Source organism: Coturnix japonica, chromosome 4 (genome assembly GCF_054131305.1).
Source record: "Coturnix japonica strain WE chromosome 4, WE-NBRP24, whole genome shotgun sequence".
NCBI classification, from domain to species: Eukaryota; Metazoa; Chordata; class Aves; order Galliformes; family Phasianidae; genus Coturnix; species Coturnix japonica.
In genome coordinates this window covers 42,706,152-42,726,129 of record NC_140666.1, presented here as the reverse complement: position 1 = coordinate 42,726,129, position 19,978 = coordinate 42,706,152, and the positions used below count along the sequence as shown (strand labels likewise).

At 35.1% G+C, this 19,978-nt stretch overlaps 1 protein-coding gene across 2 annotated transcripts in view; it reads right to left on the bottom strand.

The window, feature by feature from the left end:
• TBCK (TBC1 domain containing kinase) overlaps positions 1–19,978 on the bottom strand; it is an 83,162-nt gene that overhangs the window by 35,988 nt on the left and 27,196 nt on the right. For both annotated transcript variants that reach the window (XM_015861429.3, XM_032444171.2), the window contains exons 8-20: positions 19,079–19,140; positions 18,260–18,321; positions 17,470–17,618; positions 16,337–16,475; positions 15,334–15,433; positions 13,803–13,852; positions 13,321–13,450; positions 12,431–12,529; positions 11,234–11,296; positions 9,982–10,108; positions 9,397–9,447; positions 7,925–8,008; positions 4,623–4,708 (exon numbers count right to left, since the gene is read on the bottom strand). In XM_015861429.3, coding sequence (XP_015716915.1) covers positions 4,623–4,708; positions 7,925–8,008; positions 9,397–9,447; positions 9,982–10,108; positions 11,234–11,296; positions 12,431–12,529; positions 13,321–13,450; positions 13,803–13,852; positions 15,334–15,433; positions 16,337–16,475; positions 17,470–17,618; positions 18,260–18,321; positions 19,079–19,140 — 1,202 coding nt within the window. The remainder of the gene's footprint in view (positions 1–4,622; positions 4,709–7,924; positions 8,009–9,396; positions 9,448–9,981; positions 10,109–11,233; positions 11,297–12,430; positions 12,530–13,320; positions 13,451–13,802; positions 13,853–15,333; positions 15,434–16,336; positions 16,476–17,469; positions 17,619–18,259; positions 18,322–19,078; positions 19,141–19,978) is intronic.

Below are 19,978 nucleotides of genomic sequence, written 5' to 3'. Positions count from 1 at the left end.
TCAACTTTAATTGCATTAAAAATTGCAAAGCGTGATATTAATACACTTAAAATAAGAAATAACTGCAGCAGCAAAGATAGTATGAAAGAAAATTTAGCCACCACAAGAAGCTTTTACCACCCCTAAGTAATCACTCTCATTTCTTTCACATTGTTTTGTGATTCTGTAGTGAAAACAAGGACCATCAGCATCGCGGTCAGCTGCTCCTTTCAAACTGACACAGTTCTCCCCTTATATTTTATGCTGCTAAATAAAAATTAGTGAAGAGTGCCTGAACAAGCACATAACAGCTTGTATCAAGATATCTTTTTGACTCAGGAAAAAGTTGTAAAAGGGCAAATCACAGCTTCCAAGAGAAAAAGAAATGGTATCTACATTTTTTTGCTTATGTTGGCATGTATTAAATTGTATACATCTCACTGAAAGGAATAAACAAGTTTAGTTCTCCAAAGTCACTCTAGCATACAATAGCTATTACCAACAATTTATGCATTTACGGGGTTTTAAGATGACCTTTAAGGGTATGTGCTATCTGAAGAATTTGAGGCCATACTTCTATTACTCTGAGACTGTCTACCTTCTGCTGTTGTAATGACTACAGAAAACCTTCTAGTTTTTGAAGGCTTTCAGTCAAATACCTACAACATCATATCCAAAAGATTCAGAATGTATTAGATTATATAGCCATTTGTGACACCTTCAGAGTTTCTTAATCTTTAATGCAGTATTTATTGGGTTGGAAGCAATATAATCTATTTTCATGAAACATCACTCTACAGAAAGTCCCAACACATTAGAAATGCAAGAGCAAGTCTATCTTTGTTAAATTTTATTCAGTTGCGCAGCTCATGTGCTCTGTTTTCCACTTCTGAAGATTTATAGTTAGACATAAAGCTTAATATATTACCTTTTAGCTCATAAAAAGTGCAAATTATACTCTTATTAAGCTTGCCCTGAAAGTAAGCAAATGAGCAGCAGAAAATATGATCAGTACTATGTTAATAAATGACTACTTATTCCATCAAGTCCTAACTGAATTGTGGCACCGATGAAATGATGCACACACATGCAAAAAGATTCCCAAGCATAGCTCTCTAAATTTGAGCCCCACACCTTTATTTGAGTACCTAATAGCATCTAAACTGTACAACACATAAAACTAAAAGCTATGATGAACAGACTTTGCTTAGCCTACAATCTTCCAATTGACTTTAGGAGTTAAATAAATGAATAAATCACTATATGCCATTATTTCAGACTCATTATACGCTCCTATTTCCCTAAGTACATCTCTGCAATGCTTTCAGTATATATCTATCTAATACTCTGTTACCTGAAACATGGCCTGTGGTGTTTGTGATCAATGAATTTCTATTTGCCTGCTTACCTATATGCATTATACTGCTTTCCATATAGCGGAAAAATGAGCCTAAGTTTCCTCTTTACATGCATATGATTATAATGTTTACCCAAAGCAGCTCCATGCTTACTCCTAATTTCACACAGAGACACATATAGACAAATATAAGAAGAGGTACCAAACTGAACATACCACTGAAAGGCAACTACAAAGCAAAGTGCTTCTTCACCCTAAATCATCCTCACTAAACCTATCAATAATAACATGAAAAGCAAAGCAAACCATTTTAGTTAGAAGGTATTGGGTAATTTTTTATTTATTTATTTTTAAGAGATTTTCCTCTATTCTTATCATAAATGTAATATTCTATGATCAGAAGGTCTAGGCAGATTGGAAGAGGTTGCGATTACTATAACTCAGTAAGCAAAGAAGAGACAACATTTGTATTATTTCACCATATCCCGGTCAAACTGAAAAACAAAGATGAGAAAAAGAACTTGAAGTCCTTAAATAAACAGGATACAAAATATTTTTAGTTAAATGTCTGCATTTTTAATACATTATTAGTACATACTGCCCTCTAGCAATCATTAGCTAGAACAGCATTTTGCCACACTTTGTAATAAAATAGGTTTCAAACCCTTTACTACAGAACCATGACACATAATAAGGTTGCAACTTTTATTCACATTTAACATTACGTATGCTTCCTAACTACACTTTTTTCCATTATCCCTAAGTGAAGATCCTTCTCCAATAGTGCTCTTCTACAACAAACTGCTCAAAACCTGAGCTTGAAGACTCAGTTCAGTGTTTTTCAACAGGGTGAAGTTAGGTAATAACTATAGGAGAACAGTCTATTTCTGAAATAGACATTCAAACCTCCTGGAAAGATAGACTCAAATCTTGATGAAAGCCTTTTCCAAGATAATTTACTTTTATTTATTTCTGCCTGCATTATTTTCATCCTTTGACTTCTCTGGAAGGTGAGCTTGACATGTTTTATCTATAGAAGATGAGATTTCTGCTGTAAAGACAATAGTTTCAAAAACATTCAGGTTGAGAGGTTTTTGTTTCTAAAGATATTTCAGATTTGAGAACAAGTTCTAAATTTAGATTCTACCCACCTACGTGCAACGACACAGAATCTGAAGAACGATACTTTTCTCACAAGATCAAAATACAAGCAAAAGATCTTCCCCCTATATTCACCACTATCTAACAGTAACAGAAGAGATGAATGGAGATGAAGTACTTCAATCACAGGATTTTCATTGCTCAGTTAGACGAAACCATATTATCTTCTGCACATCACCAAAGCCTGAGACAGCAGCTTTATTAAGCAACTACTACACGACTTTGTCATCTCTTTTACTGGCCTGCTAACAACTGTGCCTAGCATCCATACTAGGCAGGTGAAAGCTATTTACAATAATTTATGCCCATAGCTACCCCTTTAGTAAAGTAGCATTTTTTTCCTTCAGTTTAAAATAGTCTGCTTTTTATACCAGAATTATTCAGTAGAATACAGAACAGATACTACAAAATATTAATACAGAGTGGTGGAGATTATCAGCTTAAGGAGAGCTAGCAAAGAAAATCTAAGAGATTCACCATAGGTATCTCTCTATTCACATGTAAATCACACAAACCACTGCAATGTACTTAATCCGGGCACCACATCAGCTAACAATATTCACAATTATTGGAGTTTCAGCACTGTTCAATATTCTGAGAGCTACATGACCCAAAGCAAATAGGAAGGGTGCCAGGAAATACAATCTTTCCTGCAGCAGGAGCCTGCATTTTGATGATGAAAGATTAATCAGAGTTTACTTTGATAGGATTAGTACTCAAGCACAAAACTCTGGTTCTGATCTCATTACTGAAGTGCATATCCTTCACCTTCATAGATCCTGCGCAGTCAGAGGTACAAAATAAAAAAATAAAAAAAAAACAAAAAACAACCTCTCCCAATAATCTGGAAGGCAAAACAACTTTTCTTTTTAATGGTAGGCTTTAGAAAGGACAACTTCTCCTTGGAGGTTAGTGGTAATTTTAGAATTAGCATTGGTATTCAGAATTTTTCATTTTTAAACATACTCCTGTTTTGAAATTATTTCCTGCATTACCTACTCATATCTTCTTCTAGACTGTAACACTTCAGAAACAAGGCTCACATTTGACTACATGCTGTCCAATGACTACCATAAAAAAAAACAATCTAGCGTATAAAAAAAAGTGATTTTTAACTATTCCATCTGAGTTGCATTTTGAGAGTTTAATTAGAGCAAATAAATATCAGGTGCATTTACACGGCGATGCTGCAAACTTGATTCTTCCCCAGTAACTTACCCACGTCCTTTATCTTGTCCTCAAATTTACAGGCTTTCAACATCAGAATATTCTCCCATTTCCCCATCATTCTCTCGTGTTCATATATGGATTATAAGCAATACATGCTGCAGCTTCTAAACATCTCAGATTATATCGCAATACACTGGGTTTTACTTTTGCTTGCTTCCTTTAATGCCACAGTATCTTCTTTTACATTTATATTAAAAACATTATTACATTAAGAAGGCCTTTAGAAGTGAAAGGTATGCACATTTTGTTTGTGGTAATAGATAAAAGTGGGGTGCAATAAAGGTGGCCTTATTTTTTTCATCATAGCTCTCTCTACTACATTTTAGATATGACCACAGTTTCCATTTTTTCTCTTGTAGACTTAATATGAAGGGATAAAACTTGCATACAATCTATGCTCTTTCCAATGTTTCTGATAGATTCCAACATGTGTTTGCTAAGCATTTTCCAGAACATGACATATCTATGGATTAACCATCACTTGCACATGCTTTTTGTATTATTTGTAAATTAATGTGTCTTTGAGTTAATCAACAGCTTTTAATTAGATGGTAGAAAAATTTCTATTAGCCATTCTCAGCCACATTTTTTTTGTACACTAGTCCAAATTTTAAAAAACAAATTCCATACTCATTTTAAGACCAATCTAAGCTAAAACAACTTATTAGCAGTATCTTTATTGTATGTACCATGTCAACAAAAGGGCAAGGACTGAGGTATCTAAAACAATAATCAAAACTTAATCATTTTAATGGCATACCCAGAAAATCTCATTAATAAGCAAATCTCCAGGTAAAATGCTGCCAAGACAGTTTTGAAAAGCATCTTACCCTAACTGTCCTAATGTTTCCTTACTTTACTTTGAGCAATATTTAGAAGAATGATCAGCACTTACATCAGGAATAAAACCAATTTCATTAAGGTGGTTGCTCAGCTCTGGATCATGGAATGCAATCATCTGAGAAAACACTGTTAGGTACTCTGAAATAACAAACAAATTCAAAATCACTGTCAAAAACACAAGACAACACATCCTGCTGTTTGGATGGTAGCTATAGGAAAGAAAGGACGCATTCTTAAAACAAAAAAATAAAACAGCAAATTAATACCGCTACTGTCCTCCTTGTCACTATTATATTCAAAACAGAGCAAGAAACACTTTCATTTTCCTTAACATCTCTCAGTGATTTGCTTGATTCACAATCAGGTTGTGATTTATACTTGAAATGCAAAATTAAAGACTTTTGTATGAATATGAGCCACAAAATATTGATCAAAACAAGTTCGAACAAGAATATTTCAAGAATTTTAAGACCCAAACTGAGTGAAGCACTCCTTGATTGCAACAACTGTATTTATTTTCAATAGTTAAATTTTGTCACGTAGAAGTTGATGAGGCTTTAACGTAGCATTTGCATCACCACTAACCTCTTAACTTGTCTTTTTTGGAATAGAGGAGAAAATACTTTCAGTAAAAGATAAAACGTAATAGATCTTCAGCACAGCACATCATGTTGAAGGGTACAATTTAATTAAGTGGTCTAATTAACGCTTGCTTTTAATTGGAACAGAAACAGACAACAGAACAGAGACCTGACAGACTAACCCTTTCTTAGTTTTGTTCCTATTGTCATGTGCCTTGTTAGAAGGAAGATGAAGAGTCAGTAACACTGCAATTTCATAACAGATGGCAATTGCTTTTCCTCTATGCTCTCAAGCACACAGTAATTAGGGCACAGACAGCAAGCTGAGTGAAGGAAGACAGGGAATGTTACTCTGCTCCCAGTTCTGAACATGCACAGTTAAGAACAATCATTCTGTAGAATAATCATATTAGGATTAGAGAAGTTAAAAGCTGTGATTCTATCTCAAGGGAAGTGATAAACAATATTCTCATTATAAGAACACAAAGGAAACAAGTCACAGACCTACTGCAAATTATACTTAAAGGAAAAAGATGCCCAAGTCTTCAACATAAGTTATGGTAAATATAAAGAACCCTTGAATCTCCTTGAGAATTTTACGTACACTTAACTTGCTTTAAGTTGGAAAGATAAAGCCACAGTATACCAAACCTCTAAGGCATTACTGACTCAGGAATGCCAGCCTCTTCCCTTTGATACTGTATCTTTGTCATATCACAGATGTCCTGGCAGCATCCTGCTGTGTAGTTAAGTGGGTAAACAGACCCATGCTAAGTTCTGTGTCACCAAGGCCAGACTACTCCAGAGCTATTTACATCTCTCACCAGTATGTTATCTCAATCTCTAGACAAAGTAATTCTTATTTATGTGCACACAGGTTATGGATTCTATATTTTAAATGTGTACCTCAGCACATGCTGACCCTAAATGAAATTAAAGCCTTGCATCTGGAAGGCAGGCTTTGTATCAGTTATATACAGTTATATATCAGTTATGTATTATGTATGTATTATATGTATCAGTTATATATCCTCATAAAATAGCCATTAGTAAAAAAATCAAGGATAGCAAACCAGTAATTCTACACAATCTTTCACACTCATCTGTGCACTGATGAAATGACTTCACAACTAGTTTCTCAGAAGAGCACTTATTTTAACATGAAAATTAATTCCCATGGTCATTCTTTACAGCTGTATTACATGGCTGACAAATACTATCTTTATTTTACTAGCCTGTCTCATGAAATATAATTGCTGTGTGGGATTATAAGGCACTTTAAGCTGTCTTTAATAAAGACACAGAAGCCTTCACAAAAACATTATCACTTGGGTGCAGCCAACTGCTGTCAGCTAAACTTTCATTAAAACTTTTGTTGTTGTTGTTTTGCTTTGCATAATCATGTGTTCTATATTCAAACACTTTTGGCTGCTCTTGTTCCTTGTATCATGTGATGTGCTTAGGAAAACAACACATCTACATTCATTGTTTAGGACTGGCTCAGATGTGAGTATTTTGAACTTTGTAATTCGAACAATTCCTTTCCTCGGCCTCCATACAGAAGATACAAGGCAGCTAGTACTGCAGTAAGAAATCAAGTGATGCATTCCTGATGCTTTCAACCCAGTAAAGGAGAAATATTATTTAAAAAAAAAAATTCCTTCAATTGTGTTTATACTTTGTTGTTTGACAGAAGACCCAAGAAAGGATTAACTCAGAATACTGAAAGAATCATATGAGGTCCAGATGACAAGAGATGCTGCAAAGTGACTCGGAAATGCCTACACTACTTTATTTTACAGAATCCCACTGAACTGTATTTCTCATGTCAGCTGATATTTTTGTAAAGTACCATGGGAGTAGCAGTAGGGAACCTCTGGAGAGCAAAATTATTACTATTTATCTAAGAACATACTCCCCTAACCCTTACCAAGTTATTAAAGTCTGAAGCAGCTGGCTTCAAAGGACCATCTGATATAATACACTAACTCTTCAGACTTCTTCCTCCCTCCCCCACTTTTTTTTTTTTTCTTTCTTACTTCACAGAAGAAAAAAAGGTATGCAAACATTCTCTTGAATCACTTTTGCAAACTATTGCTTATTTTACATAGCCAGCTCATAATGTCCATCTTAGGCTCAGCTGGGACAGAATTCCTTTTTTCAGAGTCTGATATGACGTTATGTTTTGGTTCTAGGAAAAAGACAGTACTGATAACACACTGATGTTTATAGTTGCTGCTAAGTGGTACTGTACAGCGCTAAGACTGTTCTCACACAAGGGCCCACGAAAACGGAAGGGAACAGAATCAGGATAGCTGACTTAAAGTGGCCAAAGGAATATTCCACACCATGTGACATCAAGGAGTTTTGAAAGGACTGGGATCAACAGTCATGCGATTAAAATCATGCTGTTCAGTTTTGAATCATATGACACTGTAAAGACCTTTTCCTCATCTTTGCATAATCAATTAATGCTCAACTTGGAAACTATATGGAGCCTTTTTTCACCTCCCTGTGCAAATAGCATTGTACTAAGCCCAAGCCTTTACCTGTTTATCTTGTTCCCACTTTTCTTGCACAGTTGCTAGTGGTTTTTGCTGGTTTTGTTTTTTTAGTTGCTTTGTTTTAAAATCTCACATAAACCTTCTGAAAGACAGGTGAGTATTTCAACAGCATGTTTCTAAATTACAACCACTTGAAAAAGCATATTTATAAATGCAGGCTTAACTTGACCCCTCTAATAACAGGTAAAAAATTAAAGGCACTTACTTACCTTGGATAACATGAGAATTATCCTTCAGAAAGAAGTTATACAAATACTTGGGTATAAAAGCAGACATGCAGGCATATGCCAGAGCTGAAAGAAGTAGAAAAATGGATGCAGAAACAGAAATACAAGTGCACCTATAAGTGCTTATTATTAAGCAGATAAAAGGCACATATTTTAAAATCAATCCATAAAGAAAAATGATTGTAAAGGAATATAAAAAGTGCACAACCCTCTTTAATGAATTTTAAAAGCTTCTATCACTTAAGTAATCAAGATAAATCTGGTTGGATGCTCTTTTTTCCCCAATTTCTTTCCATAATTCTTAATGATAAAGACATAGCGATGTCCGTGTCAAAAGGGAAGGTTCCCTGATAGAACAAGGTGTTAGAAGGTACAGTTTCAGACCACTGCACTGCTGCATTCTTCTATTTTCTCCCATAGAATTTAGACCCAGTTTACACCCCATGAGACTCTCATTTGATCCCCTTCTTCAGCTCAGAGTCTGAAGAAGACAGAATTCACAGGAAAACAACAGTAGAAGGCTATAAAAATACTTCTCAGCAGCTCACATATATACCATGTAAAGATTAGAGGTTCAGAACATAATTTTTACCCCTTCATTAATTCCTGGAAATTTGGCTGAGAGACAGTCTACCTATTTTAATACAACTCTTAGCCATGTTGTTAGACCACTGATTTGACAAGAAGTCTTAGTAAGAGAATAGAAATTGTCATAAATTGTTTACCATTTTAGAAATGATAAGCAAAGCATCATATTTGTAGCATTCATTATAAATGAACTTTAGTTTGCAACTTTTATGGCATTGAAATCATCATTTAATTATCTGAGCCAGATATATTCAATTAATTTATAAACCAGGACACAATGAATTGCATTTTTCACGATCATACTTTGTTTCGATAAGAAAAAAACAAAACAGGTTACAGAATCAAACCATACAGATGTGTTCAGGAGCAAGAAAAATCTGCTGATAGAAATATGTGAAGGTACACAGTAGGCACACAGTAAGAGTTACTGTTCTGAGGAACTAGCTCTTACCCACACACATTATGAAAAAGTTGTGTACAAGAAAATAGAAAGTTAGACTAGGTCTTTTCTGAAGAAATCACAGTCTAGAGCTGGTCTGATTAGCTTTTAGGCGCTTAAGACCAACACCAACTTTTCTGAATACTGCTCATCTGTACGGTTAATGGTTATGACAGGCTAACAAAAAATACATTCACATTACAAAAAGATAATCTAGAGCTTCACTGAGAAGTACTAGATATGCATTTCTTGTTTGGTTTTTTTTTATAGCTATTTGTGATCATTTCTTTCGAGTCATGGCAAAAATGACTTCAAAATTTCCTTTTGTTAAAGAAAGTTTTCATCTACATGTGGTGCACAAATATCTGCAGACAACTAGATGAACAGATCGTCCTTCCCCTCACACCAAGTAGAAAAAAGTACTCACCTTCATTGTTAAAATTCAAGTAGAGGAATGGTGCACAAAGAGAATCGAGACCTAAAGAGGGAAGAGCCATGAAGAAATGTCACAAAGATCTCATTTAATTAATTTGTTTTATTCAACATAATAACTTAACTGTGACACTTGCATACCTTTATAATACCTGCAATGCCAGGTTTCACACAATGCTGAGAACAAGTATGAAATCAACACACAAAGAGGATTTAAACTTGTTAAAGTGGTAGTGCTGAATTGACTGTTCTGTCATGGTTTTAAAGAAATCCAATTTACAGCCCTATGAAATTGCCCAGTAGCTTCTGCAGTGTTATCTTTGAATTGATCAGCAGAAAGAAACAGACCAGTTTTTCTAAATGAAGTGATCAAAACTTCTGAAGAACATATGAAAGAGGTAGTCAATTTGGCATTACAAATTAAATATAAATTACTAGGAACTAAATTTGCAGTAATTCACATATTCATTCTTCAAAGGAAAGAAAAAGAAAGTCCTCCAAATAAGATTTGTGTTTGTTTGTTTGTTTTTTAGACTAGCTTTCCTATTAAAATCTGACCTTGCTAATTACTTAAACCCACCTTGCCAGTACACCAAATCAGGATGGGAAACAACCCAGGCCTTCAATACACGTCTAAACTTTGCATGACCCTCTGGTGATGACAGCAATTCATCATACTGATGGCAACGAGGAATATCAACTTCAATCTGTATCACCGCCAAACACACAATATAGAAAAAAAACAGGGTAAATGAAATAGTACTACAGCAGTTGTGTAATAATAGAGGTGGAAGTTAACCAGACAACTTAAGTCAGATCATCAAAATCACGATTTGTTTCTCCTATCACTCTCAGCCCCAAAACTGAAAGGAGGGCAGGGTTCTAAGAGCTGCTTTTAAAATAAGGCTTTTAAATAAATAAAACAGCCTGTGCTACAGATCCATCACCAGCTTTGTTGCCTTTCTTTGAACACACTCCAGGGCCTCAATGTCTTTCTTGAAGTGAAGGGCCCAAATCTGGACACAGTACTCGAGGTGCAGCCTCACCAAAGCTGAGTACAAGGGGACAATCACTTCCCTGCTCCTGCTGGCAACACTCTTTCTAATGCAAGCCAGGATGCCATTGGCCTTCTTGGCCACCTGGGCACACTGCTGGCTCATGTTCAGCAGAGCATCAATCAATACCCCCAGGCCCATTTCCTCTACACAGTCTTCCAGCCACTGCCCCAAGCCTGTATACCTGGGGTTGTTGAGGCCAAAGGCACTAGTACCACTTTTTTTCCCCCCCCACAGGATAATATAATCAGAGCCCTCAGAAAATTTAAATCTATTTAATTCAGCCATCTGATAGAACAGCTGTTCCTTGTGAACATTATTTACATTTGGTAATACTTCTTGGAGAATTTAATTGCTCAAGAACTCGTTTCTGTACAGTTCATCTTACTATTAAAGAATGCCAGGGTACTGGCATCAGCTCCAAGAGGCACAAAAAAGAACTGATAAAAACAGAACTTTTAACAACACATCAGGAATCATAGAATCATAGAATCACAATACTGATCATTATGCCGTTTGCTGTTGCAACAGAAACATGATTCTGAAGTGAAAGACCATTCTTGTTTATCAGAGGTTATAATCTACTTTGAGTTAAACTAATAGTCCCAATCTGTTTTGCAAGATTCTTGCAACAGCATGAGAGAGCTTAGCGGGCAGGGGAAACCTTCCAGTATTATCAACCACATCTGTTGTCATAGACAAAAATGACACCCACTGGTTGAAAAGAACTTTGCATTACTTCAGGCAACAGTATTCAGTAAAAACTGGAAATCTTACTTGTCTGTCTGTAGGAATTGGTGTGTCTTTATCAATCGCATCATATTTTGCTTGAATGGCACCCTAAATGTGGAACAATATTTTAAATTAGAAAGTCCTGACCAACGTAACAGCATAGTGTTATGTTCCAATATACAACAGCCACTTTTATCAAATGTTCCAGCTATCAACATTTTTTCTGAAAACTATTTTAGTGCATTTCCCAAACACAGAGAATTTCTCAATGCTGAATTTTAACAAAATCTTCATTTGAGTGTAACTCAGGATGCACAGGACTTTCAATGGTATTCCCACTATTTTCAGTCACTTTATAAAGGAAGGAATATACTTGATCCAGTTTTCTATTTTTAAGTTAACTGAAACATCCAATTTAAACTCCAAATATACTTTTGCTGCTGTCAAGTGCATCTTAATGTCATGGGACTACCCACATTGTACAGATAGTAAATTGACAAAGAAAGTTAACTCACCTCCCAAGCACCAGGATACACTCTTGACCACCAGTTACTCTTTTCCTTACAGCTTTTTTTGTCATATGATAAGGTACTCATAAGATCACATCCTAAGCAACATCCTAAAACTCAGGATGTGTAACCTGCAAGAACCTCTTTGCTGCACTACTGAGGACTGCAAGCAGAACAGATGCAAAAGTCAGGTTGTCATGTAAATGATGTCAAATAAGAGGTGTCCCCATTTCAAGGGCAGTCCTTTCTAGTCCTTTGTCCAGAAGAATTACATTTCATTTATTTTTCTCTCCAATCTTTGGAAGACATGTATTTGATAGTAGGTGAAATAAAATACAGTTGCTGCATTTCACACTGTTTCACCCAGCTTTAGCTTATTGGGGCAGAGGGACTATAACTGCATTTGTCAAAAATAATTTAAACAAACAGGTTAACCAGCAGTTGTATTTAAACACTGTAGCAAAATTTTTGTGTATGTGCATTCCTTTTCTATCACATTATCAAAATTAAATATAAAGGCATTCAAAGCCAATATTCTTTGATACCTAAAAATGTTAGAATCAAGAACATGTCTGAATATTGTTTTAGTTTATGCATCCTTTTGTTTAAATCTGCACTAATTCTAATGCCAAAACTTCACTATCTTTCCAGCTTCCTTGTCCATTCTATTCCTACCCAATTCCTTCCCCAGTCAACACTGGAATTTCTGCAATTTGCCTTCAATCACCCTTACCTCAACACCCAGCAGAGCAGCCCAGGTTATGCCTCTCAGCAGAGGAGGAATGTCAACTCTGGCTTCTTTCCAGATTTGATTTTTCTTATATGGGTAGGCCTTCAAAAAGAAAAGATAAATAGCAAAAACATGAGCATGTAACTTAAACAAATCTAATTCCAACACTGGGAAGGTGGTTTCTGCAGAGGAAAAATTCTGTCATTAGATAGTGAATGCAGTTCTTGTATCAAGCAAGTTTTATTCCTAACTGGAAGACCTAGATGGCAGATGAATGTCAGATACTGAAACACTCACTGCTCCATATGGATGCGTTTATACGCTTTGGTATATATTGAACTTATAAATATAGCAATCAAAATCATTAAAACTGGTGTGGTTTTTTTTTTAAATTACATATTTCTTACCATAATATATACCAAACTTGTTTGACATCTCTAGCCTGTGCTTCCCTAAGTACTGCACCTATTAACACACCAGCCCTCTGTCATTCCTAACCAAGAATTCATTTTTCTCCATACACATAAATTAGAGTTTGGTATTTTTTCCCCCTTAGTATAAGCCCAGCATTTCTATCAAGGCGTCATTACAGTAAATAGTGGTATTGTTTTCAAGAACCTTACTGCTTGGAAATGCAGAAATGATGCTGGTATATTTATGCCTATAATAGATTAGTTAGAAATAAAGGATACAGAATTAGCTTCTTGAGTAAATAGCAGTTATTAGAAGCAGCTTTCATATTTTTACTCTCTCATACTTTTGTAAGAGTTTTCTCCCTCTTCTCCAATGCCGTCGCTTGCATCTCCTGCTTCCTTTTTCAACTACTGTGTCCTTCAAATACCCCCTAATTAGCAAACCAAATCCAATTAACCAACATCAGAGAGATCTCATACCTTCAACAGCCTGTCAAACAGAACAATTCTGTTTAGTTGATACTCTGTGTCCCTCTCCCGAATGATCAGAGGTAGATTGGCAGCTGCAGACAGCTCACTACTGCTATTTGAATGAGGTAAAGTCGACTGGCTGGAAAAAGAATTAGGATAGTAGTAGCAAAGAGCAAAATATACAATTCAAAGTGCAAAATAAATATTCAGCAATGCATTTTTGAGTCAGAAATATAAATGGATCACTATAAATATTCAGCACAAACAACTGATTCATAGCACAGGGAAAAAGGTTAAAAACTTCGGTTTGTGTTCAGGGCTCTAGGTGCTCAGCACTGGTGAACTTATCAGCTCTCACTGATTTAAAGTGCCAAACAAGGACATGTAAGGTTTGCTCTGGGAAGACAGCTGTCTAGCTGTGCACTGCACTACTCAAAACTAACACAGCAGCATTTGGTCACCTAGACGGGTACATATTCACACACACTTACTCATCTTCAAGTAATGGATAAAATGCTTCCCCACCAACATCCTTCAGTCTCTGAAACAAAGAATAAGGAAAATTTATTATCAAAATTCTGCTCAGAATTCATGTGAAAATATTTAGTGGAATCTGAAAACCAATAATTTGTAAGTCACTTCTAAGTTTAATAGTTCACCCTGACACTTGTCTAAGCATTAGCTCAGTTCTCAATCAATAAGGAAACATACAATCTTCAGGACTAGAAAGTTTTCCTAGTATGGACTTTTCTTAAGACTTTGTGGAAAGTCTTTCATCTGAAGAGAACTTTCTTGTCTCATGCGCAAAGCCTATTTTCTACACACACACAAAAAGCTTCTACGGGCCATGAATTAATCAATTAACAGTATTACCACTGCTTCCTTCTTTCCCTCATTTTTCTATATGGACATCCCTCTAAGTAGCTGCAAAGCAATTACAGAACTTGGTTTTGCTTTTTTTTTTTTTTAATCAGTTCAACAGTTAACAGTTATTCAAATTTGAGTTAATTTTTGTATCAGTATCTGAAAGCTGCACAGAATTACAGACGGTCTCTGAGAAGGTAGCAGACAAGTGTACCTGGATTCCTGCCTAAAGTTTTCAAATATCTTTGCTGCATCATGATTAATGTTTAATATTATCCTCCCTGCAGTGCTCTGCTTTGCAGTTCAGTTTCTAACTTAAAGGCACACAGCACACAGGCTGCTCCTCCTGGGGGTGACAGAACAGTTCACTGTCGGTTCATTCAGACCTGATTGTCTTTTGATTTCAAGCATCATGTTCTGCACCACAAAAGCTGTTTGAAGAATTGCTCAAGTTCAAAAACTAATTTCATCTAACATTGTAAGGTTCTCACTTGTATTCCTCCCCAAAATAAAAACTCAGCATACATTTATTTGCTGCTGCATTTATACACAAAGGCACCGGTACAAAAAACTACTGATTAAAAAGTTGAAAATAAAGCTGTAAAATCTGCCCTTCTATAGGAACAGAACTAGAAGCTGTGATGTATACTACCTTTAAAATAGACATTGCATAATGTAAAACAGAAATTAATAGCCATATATTCCAAAGCCTGGCAGTAAACTGCTGAATGTTTGGCATTCAGCTCCAAGGATAAAGATCTTAAGGAGCTGCAACTGAATTGAACTGCTCTTTCTTTTGAATCCTGTGAGACACCTACAGGAAGAAAAGAATTAAAGAACACACTCACAGTGCCACGCAGTTCAGCAATTATGCAGAACATCAGGTGCTACCAAAGTACTACAGCTTCACCAGAAAAAAAGCAAGTAGTAAAAATATGGGGATGGAGGATGGAAAGATGAATCAAATTTAATAAGCTTTTATGGGAAATGAAATTTGATGGCGTAAATCAAAACTGACCTCAAACACCAGGAAATCTTCTCTGAGAATCAATAACACTGTCCTGTTGTAAGAACAGCAGTAGGAGCTGCTCCATATTTGCCTTAAACAAATGTTCCTGCAGCAAGGACACATGCAGCCGTGTACAGAATCCTACTTACATTTCGGAGCTGGCACAGAGACAAAGTCACAGTTGTGTCATCTAGAAGGGAACTTCGATCTCGTCCTTGCCCAAAGCTTTCACCATCTTCTAACACAAAGCTTCAAAACCGAAGAAAAAATAGAATTCAGGTCATTTTATAACAAAAGATTTAAGAATAAATAAATAAATATCTTACTTCAATCAGGTTCTTCTTTAAAACAAAACACTAGCTCTTAGAAGTATAACACATTGACTCTGCAAGGCATGAAACCTGCTATCAAGGGAATGTACAATCACCTTAAATTATTCAAAAAGCTTCTGTCTAAAAATGCACATTTCAGGTTTTCCACAACTCCAGTTTGCACACAAAGGAAGACTAATGAGATACGAGATTAATACTCCCTTTTATTTCTTGAGCAGGCAGAGACTATGACTGCCATTTAATGTGAGAACCAAAAATAAAACAGCACTGTCATTTAAAAGCCATTCCTCACCGTCCCTGCACCCCCCCCCCCAAAAAAAAAAAAAAAAAAAAAAAAAAATCCAACCCAGAACTTATTTGTTTTAATCAAAGGAACTAACAAATGCAACCAAGAAAGAGTATATACAAATTGCCTGTTTGGTGATATTTTAAATAATTCTGTTTGTTAGTATCAGTATGGAGGATAAAGCTATCAAAATATTAAAAATGCTGCATTAAATTGCAACAAGTGCAGCAGGAAGATAGAAGCAGCAATTCTGTAACAGCACTACAATTGTTTAGCACTTAACCTACTTTTTTATTTTTTTTCAGATTTCAGAAAACAACATGAAATGCAGGTAAGTAACAAGCATGAAGTGTTCAAATAACGCCTTAAACTGGTTAGGAAAAGATATAAAATGATTTCCTGATGTTTAAGAATGTTGTTTTAAATGTTTTTAAAATGTACACAGGTGTTGAAACTAAAAACCAAATCAAAACACTCTTTCACAGTAATTTCTCCGTACATCCTCCTTCCATTAAAGTGCTTCTCTTTTCTTACTTGGGAAGTGTGCAGACAGGTGGTTTTGATCGAATGATTTCCTTGTTGACAAGTTCTTTCTCTAAGTCTCCTCCAGCCAAACACCAGAGATAATAAACCTCTTCAATTGATCTTTCTGCTAGGTAATCATTATCTTCATCTAAAAGGGGGAAAAAAAACCAAAAACCCTCATAAAAATTGCTTACAGCTTTGTAGGCAGCTTGTATTTCTTCTTATCGCTCTAAACAAATCTTGCTGAAGAAAAGTTACTCACTTGAGAGGTTCTAGACTGTAATGCAAAGTTAGAGGCAAAAGTGATCCTCTTTTTGCAGGAAGGTTTACAGAAAGCATCAGAAAAACAAACAAAACTTCTACAGCTTGACTTGGTGCCAGAAAATAGAAACAATCAGATAAACAAGTTGAAGGATGGACTTGTTTTCTGTACTTTTATTTTTTTTTCCAAAGAGCCCACATTATTTTGTTCATAACAGCACTAAGAGCACAGATAATAAACTGATGACTGATACTGCGTAGTTACAATGTCTTTCTTTCAGGGACGATGTACATTCTAAGATATCAAACCTTAGTCCCCAAAAACTGTACAATGAGATGCGCTAAATATGTAGGTATCTCAGAGTTCAAACAAAAATGTTAATGAAGAATTAATTAAAAACTTTTAGCACACTGTAGTTTTAAACTCAAAAAAAAAAAAATAAATAAAAATCTATCTTCTATTCTAGAATACAATCTCTTTCCTAAGAATTTAGTTTGCCAGTACTTCCAAAAATAATCTCTTGCTATCAGCTTAACACAATTCAGCTTCCAATTGACAATACAATCAGGGAGGGAGGAGGGTGAAAAATCAGTACCTTGCACACATTCGAATTACAAAAGGTAGAAAATGATAAAGGTATCTCAACATAAACTCAAATACTAACAATAACTTTTTATTCCTTGAGGCCAAAGCATAAAAACCTAGATACCACCCTTTAACTTGAATGCAACCCATTTAAATATGTTTGCCTCCATCTTTGCCCATTACACAATTTACTATAAGAATGGAATATTACACCATATAATAGTTTATAATGCATTCAAAGAAAACTCAAAAATACTGTATTTTCCTTCCCCATCCAAAGACTATCTGCTTTTACCTTTGCATAACTGACTTATGTCTTCAGGCAGTGTTAGGTTAGCACACCTTGGAGAGGATGAGAACAGACCAGCAGGTTTGTGAAAGGGAGGGTATGCCAAAGATACTTCACTGAACAAATGGTCATGCATCAGTTCCTCTGGAGTTGGCCTTCAGTAAAGACAGTACAAAATCAAGTGTAAAGCATGTCCAAGAAGTGCTTGCTTTCAGTAAGAAACAGTCCCAGTAACAAATACTAGTAAGTTATGCCAAAGTTTAGACTCTTTTCTTAAGCAAAGAAACCTGGTAATTTTGCTCAGTTCATAACCTGTAACACATTGCAGTCTGTTCATGCACTATCTTAATAGCTCACATGAAATGAACATACAAAGAATTTATTTTCTTCATTTCTCTAAGCAAATATGCTAAAAAGTGCAAAGCCTTGACTGAAGAACAGAAGCCTACTTCAGCTTTCAGATGAAAACTAGCAGACTGCCATAATAAAAAGGTACCTTGAAAGAAGGGATTTGAAGAAAGTCTTAACTCTCATGAATATCTAGATAGGGAATCATTAAAGCTGGGAAATCTTAAACTGAATATGACTGAAGAGCTTTCCCACCAAAGTATTCTGCATCAAAGATTTGAACATCTGATCTTTTTTTCCAAAATCCCTTCTTTCAAATACTGCAAAGTACTAAAACTAAATAGCTATCCACTACAGATAGCAGAAGCCAATGGTATTCCAAAAAATGTTCAGCAACTGGTTGTCTTATTCCAATGGTGTTTATTAAACATTTGGATTGAATACTTACCTCTTAGAAGGTTGGAATGTAAGGCATTTTTTCAGCAGAGTTACAACATTTTCAGGAAGATCCTGGAACATAAGAAAAAAATATGGAGGAGGTCCATTCATTACTGCCATAATTCAGCAAGCTGCTTAACTCATTCTTAGTTTCTAATATTCAGGATTGTCTTTGAAAGCAATAATATTTCATACCCACACATATGAGGTTGACTGCGTGAGACCAAAAAAGTGTGGGGAAATAATTCTGCCCCCTACACTGGCTATGGGGAAAAAAGGTCTAGACACATAGCAACATATACAGACCTGAGTTTTATAGAAAGAAATAAACCTTCAGCATTCTAAAGAAAATGAACAAGTTTCTGAACAATCCAGCAAGTACTGAAACTTCGACTGACAGTAAGTTTAGGAGAGAATGAGCATTACTGGCACTGGGTACTTGAAAGGATCTTTGCAATATACTGCAGTACATTCAAGTAATTTTAAAAGTTTGGTTTCATTAAAAATGTGTGCTTGTATATATAATTACAGTATTGCAAAATTGTTTTTACTTTATTATTTATACTATTCTTACTAACTACTATATTTTAATATATTTATATAGATAATCTGTTCTTATAGTGATTTATTCCATGTTTGAAAGGTTTATTTTCATGCGAGCAAGTACAAAGATTTCTTATATATTAATATATATTTTACACATGTGAAATATAAAATATATAATATGTATGTATATATCTACATATGTATGTATGAAACCCTATGCAACACAACAATAATAATGACTTTTGGATAAGATAGCATGAAAGAGTAAACTAGTTTCACAAACCTTAATAATATCTAGGCAACCGTGTTCTTCAGCTAATACAGTTACAATATCATCCACATAGCCTTCAAAAAAAAAAAAATAAAAATAAACACAGCAATAAAAAAAAGTTAAAGAGCAAGAAAAAAAGTTACACCAATTAAGCAAGATATCAGATAAAACCCCACCTTCAAACGGAACACTTCATTGATTTTGGTTAGTTGGGTTTTTTGTTGTTGTTGTTTTGTTTTCTAAATTGACATTGCCACATCAACTGAGGGTGAACACTCCAAAGCAGAAATGAAAATCATATTATCCTGAAAGTCTTCTTGGCAGCCTTAGTAATTAAGAATGCCAAATAAGTTCAGTCTTTGTGCTTATTTAAAAATAATAATAATAATATAAAATACCTGCACACAGAAGCTCAAAACACTTATTTTTACTTGCTACTAGAAGATTGTACTAGCAGTATTTTATAACTTATCTTCAACACATTATTGTGATAATTCTCAAGTCAGGATGTGAACATTTTTCAGTGGATGAAGGTTAATAATGACTTGCATTCAACTTGAAGAAGATTCAAATCCTTCAGAAAGCTTCACTAATAAACTGCACCGCAGGACAGCGAGAATTTCAGCACCAAAGTACTCAGTGCTCAATGAAAAAGATATTTGTACTGACAGCAACTGACCTTAAAAGTATCACTCTTTGTTCTGGATAAATTCACTAACTTATGCTTAAAGCTTCAAATTCTGAATGCTCCTTACTGATGGCTTATACACAACATCCACATCAAATCAAATTTAAAATGCCACAAAATAGTCCCAATTCCAGATTCATTCATGTTACTAGAGAGTTGAAATTTTAGCTTAATGCTTTTTGTAGATGAAGCCAAAAACAAAAGTCTAGATCCTATTAATATGC